We start from the raw sequence: 24,633 nt of genomic DNA on the forward strand, positions 1-24,633 counted from the left end.
TGATTCTTTAACTGGTCCAAATGTAAATAAGAAAATGTTGCTCATCATTTATGTGCTGTGGCAAAAATATGTTGTGTTTTTTAAAGCTGTTGTGGTGATTGTTGGTTATTTTCTGTGCTCCAGGAGACAAACAATCTTAAGATTTTATTTGTTGTCTTTAGCTTTGTAGAACCATTGTGTGACTTAAAATAAATTTGTGATTTTCCTCAGTTAAACAAAGACAACACTATGACAACATCTTACAAAACAGAAAAACTGATATATCAATTAATGCAGAACTAAATAAAAGTACATTGATCTTCCTTCTTATTATATTTGCTTAGTGGGGTCTTGAATTGGGGTCTGGTTCTGGTCTGCTCTGCATCCCCAGAAACAGAACCAAACATGGAGAAGCAGCATTTAGCTTCTATGCACCACAAGTCTGGAACAAACTTTCGGAAAACTGAAAAACAGCCAAAACACTGTGTTCCTTGAAACCTAGACTAAAAACCCACCTGGTTAGAATTGCTTTAGTACCGTAATAAATTAAATACTATCAAAGTTTTAATGTGTAGTGACAGCACTTGGAAAAATGCAATGTTTCAGTTGTTGATTTTTGTGTTTAAATTGATGTTTGACTAGAGAATTAATTTTTGAAAGTGCATATTTGCCCGTTTCCAGAAGATTCTCTGTATGAGATATGTTATTACTATCAATTTGCACATATGAGTTTTGTCGCAGCAAAACTCTCTGGAAGTATGAAATTGCTGCAAGATGAAAGGTTTTGCTTTTTCTGTGATTTCTGAGCCACATTTTTATACTGCATGTTTTTTTGTTTGTGTTTGTGTGGAAGTGAGTATAAAAACGAAGTTAACACTTTATTGGAAACTCGCTGACTCAAAGCATCGTTTTATGAAAGTGTGTGTGCATGTGAAAACTTTTGCTCGAATGCATCTGACTGTGAGCATGTTTGTGTGCCTGTATTTGCAGGATTTTGGACGTGCAGCCCAACCGGCTCTCTGTCGGCGGCGTCAGGTCGATAGAACCCGTCCTTCATCGCCGTGGTCAGATCGCCACCCACGACTTTGTCGGCTGCATCATGGAGCTCGCCGTCAATGGCCGCCCTCTGGAGCCCAGTCAGGCCCTGGCATCGCGTGGCATCCTTGACAGGTCCGCAGCACTAACCCTCGGGCCCCCACATGCCTTCACTGTCTCCATTTTTCTATCTCTTCCCCTCTTTTCTCGTCCAACCATCTTCTCTAACCTTCTCGGCTCCTGCTGTGGGACATCTGTTCACACTCTCAAATCCTCCCGAGAGTTTTTAAAAAGATGTTTTTTTAAACCACAAATGGCAGACCTTTGAGGAAGGAAAAGCAGTTGCTGAATATTTTCTCTTCTATCTCAGCAGTGAATGGTGAGGCAAAAGCAGATCTTTTAATATGCTAATCCTCTAGGGTTCTTTAATGGTTTTTGTACTGCCGCTTTGGGAGACAAATCAAAGCTCATCTGCTCCTGTTTTTGGAGTTTCTTTTCCTGCAGACCCCCAGGCTTCTTACTGTGAGGCTGAGTTGTCAAAGTGCCCGTCTGACTGTGGGGATTTTGTATGGCTGTGTGTTTATAGATGCCCAAGACTGGAAGGAGCCTGCACTGCCAGCCCCTGCAGACATGGGGGCACCTGTTTGGACCACTGGTCTTGGCAGCAGTGCCAGTGTGTGGACGGTTTTACGGGAAAATTCTGCGAAAAGTGTAAGTATCTGTCCTTTGAATTGTAATTTTCTCAATTCTATATGATCGGTCCTCCATGACTCATGAAAATGGCCACCAATAAAACTGCCTTTGTTTTCCTGCATAAATTCGTAAAGTCAAAATTGGTGAAGTACCAGTACACATCAATTCTGTGGATTACATATTCTTACTGGAAACAAATAGTAGCATTACTGAGAAAACTGGAAACTGTTGTGTGTTTGCCATCAGGTTCAATTTGGTGGGAAATCTGCTGGTTCACTTTACAGCGTGCAAAAACAGAACCATGTTTTTTTAATCCAAGCGCAGTCGTGTGCAAAAAAAATGCTGTAGAGGAGATCTAGAGTCTGCAATGACAGATTAGGAGAAAAATTATACCACTAATCAGAACCAGAACAGTTCCTCCTCGGGTCATCGTAGAATGAGAAGCGACTCACTGAGGCCTTTTTTGGCCTCATGGAGGTTTTTATTAGTGTAAAACATGAAGCACCTTTTATGCCGTAGCCCCATTTAGGGAAGAAAGAATTTCAGCCCTCTCTACCCCCATCAAGAACTTGAGAAAACCCTCAAAATCAGGATATTCACTGACATTGTAAGTCAGAAATTTTAATGAAAAACACTGAAGTTTAGTAAAGTTATAAAATCAAACATTTGCAAAAAAAAATGGGAGAAATACTCTAAGATTGATATAAATTTACAAGACACACATCTAGACATTTTCCTTTTTAGTTCTAGAGTTTGACTTGAGCATTGTGGCCCTGGCTGTATGTTTATGGTTGTTGTCAGTCTCCTCCAAACATATCACAGTGAGAACTGAACCACAGTTTTGTTGTTTTAAATGACAAAAAAAAAAGGTCATCAGGTCAAAAGAAAACTTTTTGGATGACAACTGATTGCACTTTACATTTCAATCCTTGTCATATAGAGACATGTAATTTTGAGTTTTGATTTCACAGATTTTCAGCTGCACATACTGACCGTATGATCGCTTCAAGGCTTATGTTGTGTTTGTTAAACTCATATTTGGCTGAAGTACAGGTATTAGAGTGCTTTGGAACATGAAATCATATCATGCACTTAACGGTTTAAAAAGTTAGTAAACACATACATTTATATTGCATTAGGTTTTGGGGATTACATTCACATTTCAGGCATTTTGGTACGGTTCTTTCTGTAAGTCCCGGTTCCTGAGAGCGTGCATGTGAGGATTTAATGTGTTACTCAAAGACAAATCGGCTGTTCTGGGGATTCCCTCGCATACTAGAAGGATATTTGTAATGGCTGGTGAGAGTATGGGGACAAATATGTAGCTGTGGCTGAGGAATTGGGAAAATAATTCGATACTCACAGCCCGCCGAGAGCAAAGAGGAAATTTTCACTTGGCATATGAAACGTTTGTAACGTCAGCAGGGACTCTGAGTAATTTATGTCTTTTTCCTGCAGACATGACACCAGACACTGCACTGTCTCTGGATGGCACCGGCCGCCTCGACTACGCCCTGAAGCAGGGACCCAAACGTGACGTCCTGCTCAGGCAGTCGCTCCAGGGCGTGGCATCCAACGGGATCAGCCCGAGCAGCCTGGAAGTGAAGTTTAGGACACGGAGCAAGACTGGCACTCTGTTGCACATTCAGGAAAGCAGCAACTACACCACTGTTAAGGTAAGGAAAGAAGCAACAAAAAGGTTTGTTTTTCATGAGCCTATATGTCCTCTTGTACTTCTCAACTCTGTTGTTACACCTCTAAGTTCAGGTTTTCACCCAGTTGAGGCAATGAATGGTGAAAATCTAGGAGCATATCTCCAGATAAAAGTTTGCGTGATTCACTAGTCTGCTCATCCCTGCACCTCATCAAAAAAGTGATCTCACACTCAATAACCTTGCAGTACAAGGCAGAGATAAAAGCACAATTTTACCAGTAAACTCCCAGTTCTGGCTCCTACAAATTGACGTTTCAGCCTGTGTGTTCCAACGATGAGCTAAAAGTTTTAAATCCTGAACCGGCAGTCATTTTTTGTTACGACCGGGCTTGTGGGATGCAGCATAAAACGGAAAGCGATCACAGACTGTAGAAAAATACTGGGTTTATTGAGCTGGGAAAGTACTGAAAGGTAAAGTCTTGGTGATACTATGCCAAACCAAGCACAGCAAACCCTAAAGCTCACATGTATCCTCATCAATTCAGCCAGGGAAGACAGTTCATCAGCCAAGAACCAAGACAAAAAGCATAACACCTTTGATACTTGGGTCTGATGCTGGGTCTGTTGGTTATTTATCTGTGGGATAGATGTATAGCAAAAGCTGCACAGTTACACCTTTCTGGAAATTATTTTTACTTAAAATGTGCCCAGTGGCCACACAGAAAACTGTGAAAGTTGCTGGGTGCAGCATGTTTCTGCTAAGAGCATAAACATGCTGACTTTGTTCACTAAATTTGAGAAAAAACATGGCACTGGGGTGTGTGTGGGGGGGGTATAAGGCCTCCAAGGCACAAAATTAAAGTTGCACTAAAGTTGCTCTATCATCAGAGTGTATTACAAAGTAAGTACACAACAGATTCCACGCTGTCATTTTTTTAATAAACCAAAGTAAAAATGAACCATACCCTTCTGCTTCTATAGCACTGGCTAAAAACTACATTGTTCAAATCAAATGCACTTGAATAAATGATCATCACTGTTATCACCTTTTCAAAGGCAGCAGGTTTAGCAGTTTGGAGCACTCAGATCTGTATTAGTACAATGCCTTGCTGAAAAGACATCAACAGTAACCTTAAAAATGATCACTCCTCATGACCCTACAAGGAGAAGCCTGTGTAGACAATGGATAGCTAGATGGATGGACAAAAACTGAATAAGCATCATTGTTTGGAAGTTTTACCAAGAGGATATGGCAGAGAGGTTTACATTTGCAAAGTTGCATCTCAATGAACTTCAATGTTCAATGAACAATGTTCATTAGATGGATGAAACCAAGTTAGAGATGGTCTGTTTGAGGAAAAACAGAACAGTATGCCTCATTTTAACTAATAAGGCCGGTCCTGGTACCAGGGTACCTCACCCTCATGGAGTCAATCATGAACTCATCTGTACACCAAAATGTCAGTTTTAAAGATAAAGCTTCGCCCCAACTGGGTCATCAACAGGACAATAGTTCCAACCACAGCAACAAATCTACAACAAAAAAGCTAAAGAAAATAAAGTGTTAAGTGACTGGGAAGGTTGTTGGTCTGACTGGGCAGCTCTTTTGTGGGTTATTGCTTTCCTAAAAAAAAAAACAACAAAACATTAAAACTAAGAAAGTATTAAAGAAAGATCACTGTAGGCATTTTATTTCAAACAAAAATCTTGTTGATATTGTTTACCATCAAGGTACTGCAGAACGTGCAAAGGACTTCCTGATTCTAAAAGAATGTGGCTGTCTAGACTTACTAGGGAAATGTTTTGCCACTGTGTTGAGGCTGATTGTTTCTAACCAGAAATGTATTAAAACACCAGCAGACATCAGCACAGACTGAGCATAGCAAAAGTCCACCGGTCTTTCTCAGACACCTCCCCTTCATCCCTCTCCTCTTCTCTTCTCCTCCGTCCCTCTCTGACTGATCCTGGGCAGCTGCCCAAAGAGGCCCGAACGTTCATTCGACGCCTTCAATTTTCCTTTCAGACATCTCAGCCCAATCGACCACTTCCCACTGCAACATGAAGCTTTCTCAGCTCTGATTTGGTCTTCTGGCTCAGAATGGCTTCTGGTGCTCATCAAATCTCAGCTTTCTAAAGTATTAAAACAACTACGAAACAAAAAAAAAACCTTGGTGTGGGAATGCATACTGTTCAGGTATATATTTTAAGAGAACTACATAAACAGTGATGTGAAAAAAAACAAGATGTTTAATAAATAAGTCTCATGATCGGTTTTCCAGCTTCAGAGAACTCTGTATTCTTTGGCTTGGTGTGCTTTTCCCATTTTAAATCAATTCTTCCGGAAGCTACTTATCATGGCTGACTTTTGGGTTCTTTGTAAAGGGAGGAGAACAAGATTACTTTTCCATCGAAGTGAGGAGAACACGAGATTACCATTCGCAGAGAAAGCCACAAACTCATAGCCGATGCCAAAAGGAGGTTTATTAATTTTGCTTTAAGACACATTGTGTGCTTTTTTCCCTTAAGTCAGAGAATGAAGCATTGCACTCCCTGTGAATCCATTTGTTTGCAGGCTTGTGATCATCCTGTAGGTGAACAGCATGAGTAAAAAGCATGCAAGTAGTGAGAACATGACAGAGTGTAGCGTGTCCTGGCAAGAGAAAGATTTATGACCGTCAAGCTGCATTTTTGTTTCTGATCTCTGACCTCAGCATCCCATTCTGAGAGCAGTTTGGTATAGACTCAGGAAAGGCTTCCTCCCATCAGTCCTGATGAATGTTGGCATGACAATGCATTGCATTAATCTGAGAAGCTGCAGTTTTGTTGCTGTTGTTTATGTAGCTGCCTCTCTCTCTAAATTTTATCTGACAGTGAAAAAAATGTGGGAGTAAGCATTTTGTTGACTATCTTGTTCTGTGTCATCTTTGGTATTTTTATCGTAAATGTTTATATTCACATGTTGATAAAACAGTCATGTAGCTTATTTCCTTTACAGTAACAAGAGCAAATATAACCTTAAAATAAATGTGCCTTTTGTTGCAGTGGCACAGTCATACGTTAAAAAAGTTTAAGAAATACAACCTTTGATTTTAGGGCTTTGGGCAACAAAAATCCTCATATGCCAGGAGAAAAAAAATACTTCTCCTCACATTTGAGCAAACAGAGGGAAAAACTTAGGAATTCCTGTTTGTACATCATCTCTATATTTTTCTCTGATTCTACAACAGATATTTATGAAAATCTCCTCCCCTCAAGCTTGACAATATACATGAGGGCCTTTTTAAATAATTCTTGGAGCAATTTTCTGACCTTTTAAGAACACCGCAAATCTGCCTTTTATACTCTCTTATTTTTCTCATTTTGTACAGTTGCTAGGAAAATTACTAATTTATATCTGCATGGATCAGGAAGAAACAGATTAAAAATGTAAAACAAATTCAATAAATTAATGTATTAAAACATCTTCAATTATGTTTTATTGTGTTATTTAGTTTTTGTTATACCAAAATTGAACAAAATATTTTATTCTCAGATATGTTTTTACAACATAAAGAAAAAGTACAATATTCTGCATAGTAAACTCATAAATACTAAATGTAAATCTAGTGAATGTTTGAGATGAGTTTTTTTCCATAATTCAAATTTCATTATATTTGTGAAATTAACCCCTAAATTTTACATAAAAAATAATAAAATTGTCTTCCATCTTCCGTAATTTTTTTTAAAAGTTATACGATATTAATGAGTAGAAAGGAACCTGAAACTAGGAAGGTTGTTGGTCTGACTGGGCAGCTCTCTTGTGGGTTATTGCTTTCCTAAAAAAAACAAAAAAAACATTAAAACATTAAAGCTGACTAACAATCCATTCAAAAGTGTAACATTCTGCACTAGCTCACTGAGTGGGCTGTCACAATAAAAGTAGAAATAAAATTTTAAAAAAATTCATTTTACTAGGGGAACATTTGCAATCAAGGACCACATAACCAAACTTTATTTCTGTTCTCTTGCTCAGTTGAGGAATGGCAACATCAACTACATCTCGGATGCTGGTGTTGGTGGGAAGGTGGAGAGGACTCTGGGAGACGCTGTATTGTCGGACGGCCAGTGGCACATCCTCCGGATGTTTAAGAACGGCTCTTCCACTGTCCTCCAGGTGGACGGTGGGCTCCCCAGACCCATCCAACACGCCACCCAAGACTTCGGAGGTCTCAGTGTTCTGACCTTCTCATTAGGTGGGATCCCACCTGGACCCGCTCAGCAGAAAACTGGAGCAGGTAAAAACTTTCTTCTGTTAGTTTTTCCCCTGATCATTTATAGTTTTGTGTTACTTCAGGTTTAGTCACTGAAGGCCCCAAGTCATGTTTTGTGAAGCAAACTGTCAAACTATCCATACAGTAAATAAGAGTTTTCCCACTAGGCTGATATGACCACCCCTACTTTCACCCGATCATCAAAATGCTGACGTCAGCCACTCACTAGCAAAAGTAAAAATACTTTCAAACTCAAAACAAGAGCATAAGGAGTTAGTTAATGATGCATAAAAGCTTCTTCTGCAGCAATGAAGGTGTTGCTTTGTCCTCTTGTGAAGGAGATGAACCAAAAAGGGAGTCTCATAACTAAATTGTCCAAATTTCAAACATCAAGCTGCCTTCAAAAACAATTTATTCTGAACAGCAGTGACTATATCAAGTCAGTTTCTATACACCTGGGTCTTTGAAACAAGCAGCCAAAGTGAAGGAGGTCAGACTTTTTAATAAAATAGAAGAAAGAAAATGTGTTTTGGTTATTAAATTAGAATAATTTCTAGGCTCTTCCCCAGTTTTTCAAAATGACCCTTAGATGATGTTCCAGGGAAGATAAATACATATATAACACATTTGAATACCCCTTTTAATTAGCATTGTTTGTTAAACTAAAAGGAATTTTTGAATTGGATGGATACATTGATCTAGGAAAAGATAAATTAATTGAAACGTGGCATTGCTGAAGACACTCCCAAAACATCTGTAGCTCATGTTTTCTTCAACAAAGTTGATCATCTCATCAGAACCGAGAGCCAAACAAAAGAATTCTCATGCTTGTTACATTTGTACACAAAGATAGTGGCCATCTATCTGAAAATCTTGATTTATTTTTAAAATACGGTCTTTATGTTATGGAAACATGTAGGTTTATAAAAGCATTTCCATTCATGCCTGTTATTCTTCAAGACTAAACTATAGTCACATAAGGGCAAAGGTATAAAAATACAAGGCAAACGAACCTGTGGCAGTTGTATCTAAAACTGAGCTACTATTCCGCAAAACTTTGACAAAGTGACGTTTTTACCAATTACACAGACCAGAACCAACATTAGTTTAACTTGACTTCATTTTGGAAAATGTTGACTTTTCATGCTAAACTTCTTCCCAGTTCAGCTTTTCTTTGCTGGGTTTTTAAATCCCAGATCAGATGTCCTTGAGTATAAGTTTGGAAAAGGTGAAGCAGAGGGTTTCCAGGAGGAGGTAATGCAACACAGTAAATTTTAGGATTTTAAGGGGAGGGAAAAACAAGGCTTACACTATGTACTAATATGGTAAAAATTAGCCATTTGAATGATTTGTTGAGGTCTTTTACAAAGGGACCGTTTCAAAACAAACACACTCTCAGCACGCAGACCTGTGGCAGGCTGCCTGTTAACCAGCCTTTACCTCACTGTGTGTCTGAACATTTGGGTTCTATTGTGCGCTCGCTGCTCCTAAGCTAATGAAAAGACACAAATGGATTTAATCTGCACTGGGATAAATTCAATAAAAACCTGTTTACATCTGTGAGGCAGCGCTGTTAGGCAACAGGCTGAATTAGACACAGAGACATTCATCCAACCCAGATGCATGTCTTGAAGCCATAATGGCCCCGACGATGGATTCTCTGTTAGAAAACATTTCATGTCTTCCTTCAAATTGGCCAGTGATGGATGCAGCCCGATTTTTAAAATATGTTTTTTTGTTACAGTAGAAGCTTTCCATGAGAAATTACCAGTTTCATTGTTTTTGTCCTAAGCTTGAACTTATTACCCATCCAAACAAAATTCCTTAACCTCTGATTATAGCTCGAAGTTCCTGCTGTTTATAAGGAACTGATCCAGGCCCAATGATTCTTCCTTATACCTCTGTTGTGTACCTGCTGCTGGCTGTTCTTAAGTAATCCGGTTTGTTTTTCCCATATTTTTCTGCAGGTTTTGACGGTTGCCTGGCATACGTGAAGTACAACAGGGAGAACCTGCCATTTACTGGAGAGCACAGCCTTGTGGCGTTAACGAAGACCAGTTCATCTGTAAAGATTGGCTGCAGAGGGCCCAACTTGTGCGAGAGCAACCCATGTTTAGAAGGCTTGATGTGCGTCAACCAGTGGTACACATATCAATGTGTCCCGCCCGGCGACTGTGCCTCTAATCCCTGCCAGAACCACGGCAGCTGCATCCCAGACCCCCACTCTGGATTCACCTGTATCTGCTCCGAATTCTACACTGGCAAGACTTGCGAAACTCTGGTGGCCTGTCTGGGCGTCCAGTGCCCTCAAGGTACCGTCTGCACCACAGCTGACAATGGTGGCTTTGTCTGCAGTCCCAGTCCTACAGTAGAAGCCATGGTTCTACCCATCTGGGCTGTGCCGGCTATTGTCGGCAGCTGTGCTACCGTCCTTGCCTTGGTGGTGCTCAGCCTGATCCTGTGCAACCACTGCAAAGACCGCAACAAAACCAAAGTGCCAAAGGAACCTAAGGAGAAGAAACCTAGTGAGAAGAAAAAGAAGAAGAAAAAGAAGAAGGGTAGTGAGAATGTCGCTTTCGATGATCCAGACAACATCCCACCATATGGAGATGACATGACAGTACGAAAGCAACCAGAAGGGAACCCTAAGCCAGACATTATTGAGAGGGAGAACCCATACTTGATATATGATGAAACAGACATTCCCCACAACAATGAAACTGTTCCCAGTGCTCCCTGTGCACCTTGTAATGGGCCAGAGGCAGATATTGAACATTATGACATTGACAATGCCAGCAGTATTGCGCCGTCAGATGCAGACATCATCCAACACTACAAGCAGTTCCGCAGCCACACTCCCAAGTTTTCTATCCAGAGACACAGCCCGCTTGGGTTTGCCAGACAGTCGCCATTACCACTAGGTGCAACAAGCTACACTTATCAGCCTCAGTACACGCAAGCCCTGAGGTCCACTCCACTCAGCCACTCCCACTCTGCCTGTCCTACACCCAATCCGCTTTCCAGACATTCCCCAGCTCCATTCACCAAACCTTCTTCCTTCTACCGCAACACTCCCACCAGAGACCTCAACCTGGCTCGCCGTGAAGGCAGCCCACTGGACATGCACAATGACATGTGCCAACCCCCACCCATGTTCAACTACGCCACCCGGCTGGGGAGGCGCAGCAAAAGTCCACAGACGATGGCCGGCCACGGTCACACCTCCAGGCCGGGTAGCCGGCTGAAGCAGCCAATCGAACAGATCCCTCTAGAGACAGGGCCTCCAGTGGGGCTGTCCATCGAAGAGGTGGAGAGGCTTAACACGCCACGTCCACGCAACCCCAGCATCTGCAGCGCTGACCACGGGCGCTCCAGTTCAGAGGAGGACTGCCGCAGGCCGCTGTCAAGGGTCCGCAACCCAGCTGATGGTATTCCTGCTCCAGAGTCCTCGTCTGAAAGTGACTCACATGACTCCTTCACCTGTTCGGAGATGGAGTACGACAGGGAAAAACCCGTCTCCTACAGTTCCAGAGTTCCCAAGCTCTCGCAAGTCAACGAGTCAGATGCTGATGATGAGGACTACGGCGGGAGGCTCAAGCAGAGGCGATATTCTAGCCGGCGGGCAGAAGGCGGGCCCGGCATCGCCCAGACACCTTCCGCTGAGCAACACTACACACTGCCCCACAAACTGGGCCAGCAAGCTGGGGGCTTCAACTGGGACAATCTTTTGAACTGGGGCCCTGGCTTTGGACATTATGTTGACGTTTTTAAGGACTTAGCTTCGCTTCCTGAGAATGCTGCAGCAAAAGACATTGAAATGAACAGCGGGGATGGCTCAGTAACCATTCTTAATGAAGGAGAAGCTGAGCAATATGTATGAGACTATTTATTACAGTGTTGTAGAATTTTGTCAATCTTCGTTCTAAAAAAAGAAAGGCTGTATATTTTGTGAGTAAATTGAAGTGTATGTTTTTATTGATACTCAACAGAAAAAGACGAATTTTAATGCGGTAAGGCAGAAAACCGAGGAATGATTTCATCGTTGCCACCTTGGAATAGTTTACCAGTCTTTTCAAGGTTGAAACTGTACAAACTGCACTCATCTCGCTGAGACCTCATTAAGTGTATCTATGGATACTGGATGGCTTTTGGAAGAAAACCCTCACCTGAGTTCAATTTAGAAGCTTACATTATCTTGATCAAGCATTTTTGTTCTTTATTACCAATAATATTTCCCCTCCCAAAATATTCTGTCAAGAGATAAGAAAGTGGCTGAATAGGAACTCAGAAGTTCATGACCACATTTATGAAAGGAGTCTATTTTTAGGGATGCATTATTAATTTTTTAAAAAGAAGCATGTGTGTTTAATCAAATAGCACCTGACGCAGCCCTTCTGTGTGAAAACAATCACTTTCAGACCCCACCAATGATCCGATCTTTTTTTGCCTTACTCCGGTTCCTCCTCTAAGACTGGCTAAATGTCCCAAGAGTGAAAGTTAATCACGTCTGCTGCCTTACAGACATTTGAGGATTCTGTTTTATTGGCCTGAGGAGATAGTCTTTTTGGGGAAAAAGTGTTTGTTAAGAAAAAATTGCATTAACACTCTCTGACCAGCCAATATTCTCTCTGGCACTTATGAAAATAAAAATGTTGATCCTGTAAACATGACCTGAACTAAAACTTAATGAACTTATGTACATTTTTTCTTATTTTATGAAAAATCACAGTCATTTGTCTTGTTGGTGGTGTTCTTGTTCATTATGTTGACATGTATGGTTTCTACATTTTTTGTACTGTTTATTAACTTAAATTACTTTAGCAGTGTTTTTATGCAAATTTTCATACGCTGAAATGTTATGTTCTTACTTTCAAGGAAAGTAAGATCGATTACTTATTTTTTACATTTGTTACATATGTAACATCAATATTTTCCACTTTTGATAAAACTATAACATGCTGTATGCTTTGTACCTGTAAAAAGCCAATAACAGAATAAAAAAAGGTATTTATTTAAAAGGTTTCTCGTTCCTTCTTTCTCAGCAGCTCATTAGGGTGCATTTGAGCATCTGCAGTTTTTAAAAATAGATAAAAATCATTTGGGAGCCGAGTTATTCTCCATCTGTGCAGAATTTTAAATGATACAGAGTCTTAACAAAACATTTAAGAAAGCATTTCAGGACCCAAATGAAACCGAGCTACGCCGCTCACAGCCAAACCAAACAGGGAGCGGACCCCATGACACAGGCCTCCCTATTGCTTTGAGCAATTATTTACATGTGGTTTATTAAACAGAACCCTTATTTTTTTTATCATAGCTCAGTGATTTTGCATGCTTATCTGTTTTATAATATAAAGAGGGGTCCTGAGAGGATAGAGAAGATCGACAGCTCGGATCTGGACAAATGAAATGCTCTGAAGCTGTGAAAGTGGCAACACTTAGCATTAATGAAAGTCTGGGTCAATGGAGGGGGCAAAAAGGCAGAGATTTTGCTTTTTTTGTCCAAATTAAATTACATTGTAAGTTCTGTTTTCAAATGTTTCTGTAATTTGTTAAATGACAGAACTATCCACAAACTTACCCTTAGTGTTGGGAAGTAGCAATGTCGGATCGTCTCACTCCATACGCAGTGCGAGAAGGTCCGGCGAGTTTGTCTCATGGCAGTGCTTCAACACTGATGCCTTCATTAGGGAAAACCAGACTTTGTAATAAGTTTGATCTTAGGGCGACCATACCATTGGGATGTTAAACATTTCTCTTTAAGCTGAAACTGAGTCCAATCCCAAAACTTGCTGCACAAGTGGAAAATTGCCTCCCCCGCAGCTGCATCCAATTTCAATTTGCACCCTCTCCTCTTCCTAACAAAGAAAAGTAGTTTAGCCTATAAATATTATAGTGTCAGTATTTGTTTTTAACACTTCTCCCCATATAAATAAACAATAACCAACCACTCTGCTGTCTTTTAGGCCAGCTTCCATGCTCATCACCATGCAGAGACTGACCCTATCAAAATGTTGAATGAGATCCACAGAAATACAGAACGTTATTCAGAACGAAATACAGTGAACGTTATTGCTGACGTTCACTGCAATAACGTGAACGTCAGCACAGTGCTGACATTATTGAACCTCACTTGACCAATCTGAGTTTTACTTAAAGAACAGGCATATCTTTGTGTCAACAGGTAAGTTTATATGAGAGTTAACAGTAAAAGAGATGAAATAAGGGGTTCTCCGTGGCTCCGTCTTGGGGCTCCACCAAAGGAGGGGCATTTAAACTTTCATAGACACATAAAGACAATTACAAAGTCAGCTTTCTACCGCCTGAAAAACATTTCCAGGCTCAAGAGACATGTCCCAGCGAGATCTATAAAATTCATTAATGCGTTCATCTTTGGTTGAATTTATTATTGCAACAGTGTCTGCACAGGTTTACCTAAAAAAATAAAAAATCAGCCAGTTGCAGCTGACCCAGAATGCCCTGCTACAGGTATAGTGCCCATTTTTTGGCAGGAATATCAGGATGGCATGCAAAGCAGAATAATTCGGCATAACTCTGCCCCAATAGGGTTTGAAATGTATATCAGGTATGTGGCAGAAGGAAAAACTGTAAAACCTGCAGGACAGCGGGCACGGAGGACCAGGGTCAAGAGCTCCCTCGTCATCCTCTCTATAGGTGTCACAGAGGGCCTCCAGCAACATTAAGACCACATTGTTTGGCATAGTGTGGTAGCATGTAAAACATCAATGAGGACAGAAGGGAATCTGTCTTCCTGATTGTCCTTGAGGCCAGCATGCTGGTGATCCTTTCAGGGGTGTTCTTGCTTTCTTTCCCACAAATGCCGCTTTTAGATTTTTTCCAGACGTCTGCTTGACTTCACCAGCTTGTAGAGGAGGTTATGATGTGTTAAGAATTAATTGCAACATATATCTTTAAGAGCAAACATTGCATGGTACATAATGGGACATAGCCTTGAAGAACTCTGAACATGTGTTATTCCTGTCAGCGTAAATGTGGTTTTATTTCACAGAGCTGTGAGCTCTCTGTGTTAAAAATGACTGCTGAGTTCTCATTTTGAAATGTCAGCTGTGATGTGTTTCACAGTGGTGAGAAGCAACTTATTCATCCTGAATTGAAGGTGTGAAAGAAATGAGATTGAGTTTCCCATGATGGAGTGTTGTCTAGTAGGTTTTATTTCTCTGCTGATGTTGTCTAAGTCATCAAAACTTGCCTTGTGTTGATTTCCAAACTGACTCAAAAGTTTTCTCTGTACTCGTGGAAGGAGGGAGCAATCTTTGTCTTGCAAGATGAGAAAGATTTATTTTCCTTATTTCTAGCATGGCCCTGTAGCTTCATCCAAAGCATTTTCTAGATTAAAAACCGTTCTCTTCCCTGTTCATGGTTCATGTTGTGACAACCTCATGCATTATAATATGCATCAAAGCATGTTTTAACTCATATATTATTCTCTGCATCGTCAATACCCAGCATGATGCAGAGCACATTATAATTAATGAGAACATAGTGAGGACTTAAATCTTTGAACTATTCCTCCTTTCGTGCTTCGATGTCGCCATATTGTGTCTCTCTTTGGTGCTGCTTTGTCCTGACCCTAAGATGGCATTTCAAAAACGTTTTAATGTGTGCAGGACTGGAGCCTTGGTTACTGCCACCATTTTCAGATGAAAATTTGACTCTGTATGGAAGCTCATGGTTGGTACAAGACATTTTTGTGACACTTAGAGAACAAGTGTGTGACTTGTTCTCTAAAATCTGAAACTAAAATCTGTCAGAGGACAACAAAACCCTGCAGATTTTCAGCCTGAAACATCATTTAATTATTTGCAGAAAGTATTTTACTAATTAAAATACTTTCTGTCGGCAGCTTTCAAAACATGTTTGAGAAAACATCATTCTGTTCAACTTTGAGTTACCTCTAAAAGAAAATTAATATTTACTGAAATCGCTTGTAAAATATAGAATCATGTTTTCAACTTTCTGAGTTTTAAACTGGGCCAAACCTGCTTTTTTGTATAATATATGAAAAACATTTCATATTGTCCATCACTCTTGAATCTTGAATCTAGGCAGTCTGCCACACATTAATATAGGAATAAACTCCGTAGTGCATTCAAAGTTTCATATTTATTCAGGCAACTTCTCTCCCTGCAGCTTGTTTTAGTGGTTGCCATGGTGACTCGGGTTGTTGATAGGTTTTGACTTGGTCTTTTGAACATGCTTAACTCATGTATGTTCTGGCACTGAAAACTTGGTTTCCCTGTGAGTTTATTAAATATTCAGTTGCATTCATGTCTGTTCACAACTTGATGACGTACTTAGGAGGTAGTTCAGCTGTGTTAGAGTAGGTTTATCCACAATGGTTTCATATTGTTTAGGCTGTGCTTCCACATGGATTAAGATTTTTGGGAGACCAGAAATTATTATTTCTGGAAACATTTCCCAGAGTACATCAATTTCAGTGTGTACATGCAGATCACATCTGTTTTGAAACAATGATGTTGTAGCTCCATCTCTCTCTCTATCCTGCATTACACTTCACTCTAACAAATAACAAAAATGGCGCTAGCGTGTGTTATTCTGTGGTAGTGTTACAGCGTTTTTGGTGCTGCAACCAGTCGGATGGATACATATTCACTTTCGTCTCTGCATGGACCAGACTTAGGTATTTGTCTGAATTTTATCCTTTTATATTTTGATTAATTATTTCAGCCCTCCTCATGTGTCTCCTACTTTCTCTGCAGTTAGTTCCAGTTATTCCTCGTCCCCTTGATTAGTGAAATATGTTCTCATCTGAGTGAGAAGGATCCTCGCTGGATCTTTGCATCAATCTAGACATTTTTCTGAGTTGGCTGTAAGTGTTTTTTGAAATTTAATTAAACCATTTTCATCATCACTCCACCATACCTGCTGTTGTTGCACTTTGGATGCTCTGCAACAATCGCCAACTCATGATGGCAACATCCAAACAAGCAGGACACTTTACTAAGAACTAACTCCTGATGTAGTTCTTATACCAGTTCATGTTTTCATGTTAAGCTAAACAGAAAATGCAACTTTAATGTTTGTTGCAGTTCCTGCCCCCTCATTAGCAGAATCTGCATACGACTTTGCTGTGAGATAAACAAAACACAGCTTTGTCCTCAGAAGGCTCATGTGGCACATAATTAACCCACTACAAAATTAGCCTTAAGTCCTGAGAGTCTTCTTCAGGTCACAACTGCATCAAAGCTATAAATTTCTCCTTTGATAAGGGTTTTAATTCTGAGTGTTCTGCAGCCAGAGGTTCCTATAAACAACATTAAAGCCTCCATGAGGAGCTGAAGCTGTTTGAAAATGAAAGGGAAACATAGATGCATGCGAGTACGTGGCTGTATGAGGAAGACGATGTCTGTCCCGACTCTGGAAAAGTTGCAATCTAACTCTGTAAAACTGCGGTTTGACTACAGCTCAGATGGGTTTGGACTGACCCAGGCTTTGGTTGCCACAAGCTTGAGAACATTTACGGAGGCGTATGATTGATGCTAAACAGACAGTATTGTCATCCTGAGATCTTTGGCTCAAGTGTCGCCATGAAGAACTGCTCTGGGATGTTCTGCAGAGGCAACACATCTGCTTTAGATCCACTTCGTGACGCTCTGCTCGCTCAGCAACTTTCCTTTTCTTTGTTTTGTTTAATAACATATCGAATAATGCTGACTTAAGTGCTGGCTTAATCACACATCATTTTCAATCACTATAAACATTTAAGAAAAAGGATACTTCAGCTGTTTTTCTGTTAATTTATTTGAAAACGTTGCACCTTCATTACATGCATCATCAAACTTCTGGCATATTTCTGATCTTTAAATTTGATCCCCGTTTGTCATAAACAGTAGAATTCATTTAAACTAGTTGTTTGGTACAGACCCAGTTGCTAAACGTCACCCAAAAATTTTCAATAAGATTGGCGTGCTTTATCCATTTCAAACCCAGTTTTCAGTGTTCATGTGAAGATTCACCTGTTAAAATGCACATTCACTTGTAAGACTATGTTAATGCTGTAGGACTTAATGCTCAAGTAGGATTTCATTTCTCCTTTTTTCTTAAAAATATTTTTATTAGAGCCAACCTTATAATAAATATATAACCTTTATTGAACAAATGCACCTATTGGCGCACAATATAAAACTGCCAAATAATGCATCAAAATAAGCAATACAAGGCTCTAGTTTAAAGTTGTTGTTTTTTTTACAAAAATTAAAAAAATGACTTAAAACAACATCAACCACACGTCACATCGCAGCTCACTGAAGTCAACACAAACAAACTTATCAGATATATAAACCCATATATACCCAAAAGCCAAAGCAAAAGCTAACAGTGACAGGCACATTCAGTTGGGCAAAACTTACAGGTTTGAAAAATAGGAAAGAAAATATTGCCATTTTTTGTTAAAACCTTTGTGTACATCTTTTTAAAGTGTATTTTATTTTTTCAAGCTTTAAAAAAAACATTATGTCTTTAACCCACAGGTATATTGAGTGACTTTTTTTTGCTGGGAATAAATACATTTTTATTTTGTAACTTTTTATGATCATTTTTATGTAACCACAGTCAGTCTCCAGTGTGAACTTTGTGTTCCTGATGTACACAAAGAGCAGAGAAAATTATAATTAGCTCCACCAATGTTGTGTTTGGTGCCTGCTCGTCACAACCTTTGCTGTACAGTCACAATTCAGCGGCATAAAATACAGCAGTTCAGACTGAGGTTGTTTTGAAAAACCTCAGAAGTTTCAGATTTAGGATCCCACATGGAAGTGGACTGGATCTGATTTGTATTGCTCAAATCAAACCCAGGCACACAAAAGGTCAAACAAGTTGGATTTGGGCCACTTTTGCCAGTCAGTTTACAACTAAATATTACACAAGTCGGAGTTGTAACATTCCTGTGAAAATGCACACTTCAAAAATGAAGTGGAAAAGCAGTGAAAGTCCAAATAATAATACAGTCTGGTTTCTTGAAATCAAAATAAGAAAAATGTTTTGACATCTATAAAGGACCTCTAGTGGCTGGTAGTTTTCTCTTACCGGACTTGCACACACACACACACACACACACACACACACACACATATGTCCCCATCTGGCCAAATCTGCTAAAGAATTTATCATCTATAAGTTTACTGCTTGTTAGGTAAGTTTAAACGATCTCCTGCTACAATATGTTAGGCCTTCAGAACTCGACCAGCATAATAATAGTAGTTCATCAGAGGCAACATTATCACTGACATTTCTGGTTAAGATAAAAAGTTATTAGACCTTAAAGCCAAAGATGATGTGAAGGCCTGTTGAAATGTAGGTGCTCATTATTCTGTTTCTTCTTATGCCAAATAAATTGTCTACTGGAAGGCCACACATTCACCAAACCTCATTTATGAAAGCACTTCAGTGGTAAAAATTGACATGAGAATCCACATTATTCAAGTTTTTGCACACATATTCGAATAATCTCCTGAGAGGGCAGATGTCTCAAATGCCAGTCCTTGGGGGTCAGGACCCTCCAACTTTTAACTGTGCAGCAAATCTAAGTCAAAGAACTGGATCAGAAATGTCCACAAGTCATTTTTCCAAGTCAAATTTGTAGCTTCCCCCTCCGATTCAGAATCAAGGCTCATAATCATTTTCTTACCAAATCCATAAAATCTAGGTGACTTCTAACCTTGTAGGTTAGGATTCCAAACATGTATTTTTTTGTCTATAGGACTAATAAACTCATAGTTTAACATTAAATTATTGTCCCAAAAAATGTATGAATGTGATTGTGAAAATTCCCATGGTTAATTCAGATCCGCCTCTCAACAAAACTATAGCAGAGACTATTAGTTAAGCCCCGCCCACTGAGAACTTGAGGGGACAAGTTTTACTGATGGACACTCTTTAGTAAATACACTTTAAACTGTCTGATGACATCAGATAAGGTGAAATCTGAAACCTGAATATCTCATTGCTGGAATAACAGTAATGTAAAATGTGTTGGGTGTGTTTAGTTTTTTTTTTTACTTTTAGAAACCAAACGTTTCTCTTTGTGTGCTGCAGGTTAGGTCAGGGCAATTTCTCTTATTGTGCTTAAGCGAGAAGATTTAAGCAGGAAACAATGGCTGCTCCACTGCCAAGGTCTGAGCAGAACAAAACAAACAGCCTTAATGGGCCGAGGGAGGTTGTTGTTTCTGAGTCCAAACCACAAACACAAAAAACCATCATCAAGCAGGCCAAAGGGGGACATTCATTTCTTCATAGCAGGAGTAAAGTAATACCTCACCTCAAGTTTAGATTATATAAAAACAAGTCAGCTGACATGTCACTAAAACACATACATTCATAGATTATGCTCAGAGTCTGTGTTGGTGTCCAGAATCTGAATGCAGGTTTGCAGGTGATGCAGTCATGTTACCTTGTGATGACTGATTTTTTACTTATTCAGTCAGTCGTCAAATTACTTATTATCCATACTTCAAAACAATTTAAACAACTTTACTGAAAAGGTACAGGCAGAAGCATAAGACTTATATTTATGCTTGTCCTACTTGTCAAATTAAGCTAAATTACCTTCATAAATCAATAAATTCTATGAAAAAAAACCCCAAAGCATATCACTATGTATATATAAATCACTAATCAGAAACATTAAAGGAAAGAAAACAGTCCAAGACCAAAACAGACACAATACTTACTTGAAGTTACGTTCTCTTTTACCCATCAAATATTTTCTATTTTTATCAATTTTTTTTGAAAATGTCTAATGGCACTCTTTTCTGTCCATGCTTTCATTATTTCATAATTTAATTCCAACGACAGCAAAGTGCCTCCTTTTTGTGTCTTTTTAGCTTGTTTTTTTTTTTGTAAATTTACAAACATATCGCAAATCATATTTGGACTCATATAATAAAAAACAAATGCTGGACTACAGCTGGCAGTAAACTTAATTTTGCTCTCTTTTTTTGCATTATTATAGAAAGCCTTATGGTTTAATATATTTCTAGAACTATACGGAAGTGCAATTGCTTTTTGATCTGTTTTTTATTTTGTGGCATATTGAGTGATAAATTATTTAAATGCATTTGAGTTTAGAAAAGAACAACAGGGATGTTTGATTTGGCTCCCGGTGAAAGATGCCCAGAGGTGTTTTCATTATGAAGACACAACTTTAAAAACACAGTTTGGATGCTTCAGGTGAAAAAAATAAAGGAACTGAATTAATTTATTTACCTGATAAAACATGTAAGTATTTTATTATTATTATTTTAAATTTGATAGTTTTCTCTGCTTCTCAATAGATATCTTGACACTTTTTAAAGCACTGACTGACCATTTATTAACAAATTACCATATTTAAAAAAACAAATATGTGCATTTATGTATTTTATTTTAAATATACAAGAATGAAAAAAACAGTTTATTCATCCATTTCTCCATTCATATCCTGATAAGAAAGTGTTAAAAGCCTTAGAATGAGAAGAAATTAAAGAACTAGCTGCTCTAAAGTGAATGCACTTACCACATTTTCTCTGCTGTTTGCTGTTGTGATTTTTATGAATACCAAGTGTTTCTCCATAAACACTGTGGTGGAAGGATGTGAAGCTTTATAAATTATGGACAGCCAGTCTTTCTCTATCACATACACAGGTGTGGAAGTAGCAAACAATTTACAATCTGTATACAAAAGCAGTTGTAATCCCTCCCTTTGACCTCCGTGCTTCTTCTCTTTCGCTGCTGAAGACACAGCAAGTTATTAGTTATGATGTCTGTAGGAAATGGCAAAGGGCTAAATGTCACAATCCACAGCACCAGCGTGGAGAATCTGTTTCCTGCATTAAAAAAAATACAAAAACGGCCGGCCTGGGAGTTGGCAGCATTTCGATGGAGCTGTGCCTGAAGTTTTACAGCAGAACTACACAGACTGCAGTCGTCCAAACTGGAATTCCAGAAACAAAATGCAGCAACATGTGAAAGGCAGGCACACTCATTAAAACCATTAGGCCATTATGGGCTTCTCATTGGCAAATGACAGGCATTTAACCACAGATCCACCGCTCTGCTAACACCTGGTGGAATTTTGAAGCTGAATAGTCTGCAGGAAGACTCCAGTTCACTCGTCTTTCACCCTCCTGACAGGCGTGCTTTAAATGCATTTAGGAAACAAATGTCACGTACAAATAAATGGCACCTTTTAAATATGGAGGAATGTACACACTTGGCAGCTGAAGGAAGTGCAACATTTTTCAGCAAAAGATGGGGGGAAAAAATGCTTATTGCCTCATTGTCGCAATGATGCTTATTGGCTACTTCAGTCACTAGTTTCCCTTTGGATTTTCCCATGCCCCCACTATCTTTTCTCAAGTCTTAATCTTTTCATTCTGTCAGGCCTGCCCTCGGCAGCCTCCGCGCCTTTTCCAAAGGTCTGGGCTTCATGCTAATTGTCTCTCAATGGCACGGTCACCTCCCACCTACATAATGCACCTTGTTTCCTCCACTCAGTCTGGGCTGCGCTGTTTTTCTCGCACATTTAAATTCTGGAGGGAGGCGGACTGTAAAACGTTGTGCCTTGGGCTACAGTGAGGCAAAGCAGAACAACCGCACTCAAAGAAATATTTACTTCCCTTTCTTTTCTATTAAAAGTTCTGGGTGGGATTGTGGGCGGGGCGTTTTGAAAGATGACTTGAATGTGAGATCTTTAATTTCTCTTCAACATTTATTGCAGCGCTACTGAATCCAAGGACTTGCAAAGGTTTTAACAATCCATGACCTTTTGCAGATTTAATCACACTATGACCATAAACATCTGCATGATTTACTGTGATTTTATGCCATAGAGGAACACAATTGTGCATAAGTTTGATGTGAAAAAATAATGATACTTTATTTGAGTTTTTCACTAATAAAAGTTTAAATATATTTAAACTAATACTCTGAAATAAATTGTCAAATGTTACCTTAGTAAATTAGTCAACCAGTGTGTAACTTAATTTTACATAATTCTGTGAAGGCATCATGGGTCATTAGAGGACATTAGTCAGTTAACTGGTCAAATCAGATCAAGGTTTAATAATTTCACCAGCCTGTGAAATGCTTTGTGAAGAGAAAGCCCACACTGCACGTCACCTTGAACACATCATGTGCATTATGAAACTTGGTAGTGGAAGTATCATTCTGTGTGGATGCTTTCTTTTAGGAGGAGAGGATTACGAGACAATCCTGGAAGGAAAACTGTTAGAAGCTGAAAACACTGAGGTCTACCTTCTAGCAGGGCATCAACTATGAACCTACAGCCAGACCCACAGCAGCTAATGTGTTAGAGTGGCTCAGTCAAAGCCCAGACCTAAATACAGTTTAGATTCTAAATTTTAGAATCTGTGGCAGAGCTTGAAGACTGATACTACCAACTCTGTCCAATGCGTAAAGCTTTAGTCATATAACAACTACAACAGTAGTTGCAACAAAAGATTGGTCTATAAAGTTTTATGATTATGAAGAAAATTGATACTTTGAAGATTTTGACTTGTAAAAAAGTTTTTAAAAAAAGGCTTAAGGTCTGCTTGTCACAGTGATTTCCACCCTTTAGAGCTAGCAAAAGAGCTATTTTTACTCTAAGTCCAGCAAAATTAAATTCTTTTGGAGTCAATAATGTTATGTGACCTTTCCTTTAAGATGCCTTATAAGTTTTGAAAATATCCACTACAGGAATTGGGTTATTTTTAAAGAGCCAACATTTTATTTCTGTTAGTTAGTTTTTAAAATAAAGGCAAGACATTCTTTATTGCAAAAAGGATGGATACATTTTCTTCTATGGGATGTTGAAATGTGCACATAGTTTCCAACCTGAGAGGAAAAATATCTAAAAAATATTACTTATTTTATTTATTTGGTACTGTTGGTGTCATTCTGTTGCGGAAATAAAATGTACTTATTCATTGATTCAATGATGTTCTTATGTTAACATATCTTCATAAAAGCCATTGAAGAAGGTCCAAAGAGCCACTTTTGCGTTTGGAGCCACAGGTTACAGACCCCTGGTCTATCACAGAATATGAATGAAACCCATTTTGGTTTTGGTTCCAACGTGACAAAATGTGACTGTATTCCTGAATTAGATTCTGCATCTGCTGACAATTTGATGCATAGTTCTCAGAAGCAGTGAAAAGGCAAAGGAAGGTGAAGGTTAAGAAAATCAGCAACGACATGAATGCAGAGCCCTTCTTGTGGGTTAAACGAAAGTGCTGTTGTGAAAGGAAGGCAGATTTACTTCTAATTGTGTCCACGAAGACCCAAATACGCCCTTTTTTTTCTTTGTTTTTCTCCCACTGGAGGGATCTCAACTGCTCAGGACTAAGACGACAGCCTTGCACCATTAACATCTATTCAAGTGCACAGGCTTTGATCTTCACTCAGAAGGAGAGCAAAGGGGGAACGCAAGAAAGAAGGGGGAATAAGGAGAAAAAACATCATCAACAATTCAAATGCATCCAATTATTGGACCATAAATAAAGGCCTAATTAGCATAAATTGCTTCCACATTGTTGCTATTTTTACTTCATTTCTTCTCATTTTCTGCCCTTTTTCTTCCCTGGATTTTGTGTGCACAAGCTTCTGCATTACAGGGCATGAGTTATGATTGAGATGCTTAATTTCATTGCAAAATTGCTGTGCTAATTAAAACTTGACCATAAATATTTGCTCTTGGCGCAGCTTCTGCATGTGTTTTTATTTGGAAACACAAAAAAGCACGGCATCATTTCAATCCGTATCGCAAAACTGTCAATGCAGCATCTATCACTTTTCAGACGAATGGTCCTCCTTCACCTCTGGTGTCACACCGTTAGCAGTTGCCGTGCCAGTTTAAAAAAATCCAATTGTTATGTTTTCTAAAATTGGTAGCAGAAAGAAGAAAAGCTACTCAACACAGCAGCCAGATTCACACGTTGGACTTGAGAAGCTTTTGCTTCCAGCCGCCAGTTCTCATAAGGA

At 39.2% G+C, this 24,633-nt stretch overlaps 1 protein-coding gene across 2 annotated transcripts in view; it reads left to right on the top strand.

The window, feature by feature from the left end:
* Window positions 1–12,618, top strand: part of fat4 (FAT atypical cadherin 4) — a 126,194-nt gene extending 113,576 nt beyond the window's left edge. For both annotated transcript variants that reach the window (XM_023328367.1, XM_023328368.1), the window contains 5 exons: window positions 970–1,149; window positions 1,601–1,725; window positions 3,166–3,383; window positions 7,374–7,635; window positions 9,579–12,618. In XM_023328367.1, the coding sequence (XP_023184135.1) occupies window positions 970–1,149; window positions 1,601–1,725; window positions 3,166–3,383; window positions 7,374–7,635; window positions 9,579–11,491 (2,698 nt within the window). In that variant the 3' untranslated portion in view covers window positions 11,492–12,618. The remainder of the gene's footprint in view (window positions 1–969; window positions 1,150–1,600; window positions 1,726–3,165; window positions 3,384–7,373; window positions 7,636–9,578) is intronic.
* The last annotated feature ends 12,015 nt before the right edge of the window (window positions 12,619–24,633 follow it).

This window comes from Xiphophorus maculatus, chromosome 23 (genome assembly GCF_002775205.1).
Source record: "Xiphophorus maculatus strain JP 163 A chromosome 23, X_maculatus-5.0-male, whole genome shotgun sequence".
Taxonomy (NCBI): Eukaryota; Metazoa; Chordata; class Actinopteri; order Cyprinodontiformes; family Poeciliidae; genus Xiphophorus; species Xiphophorus maculatus.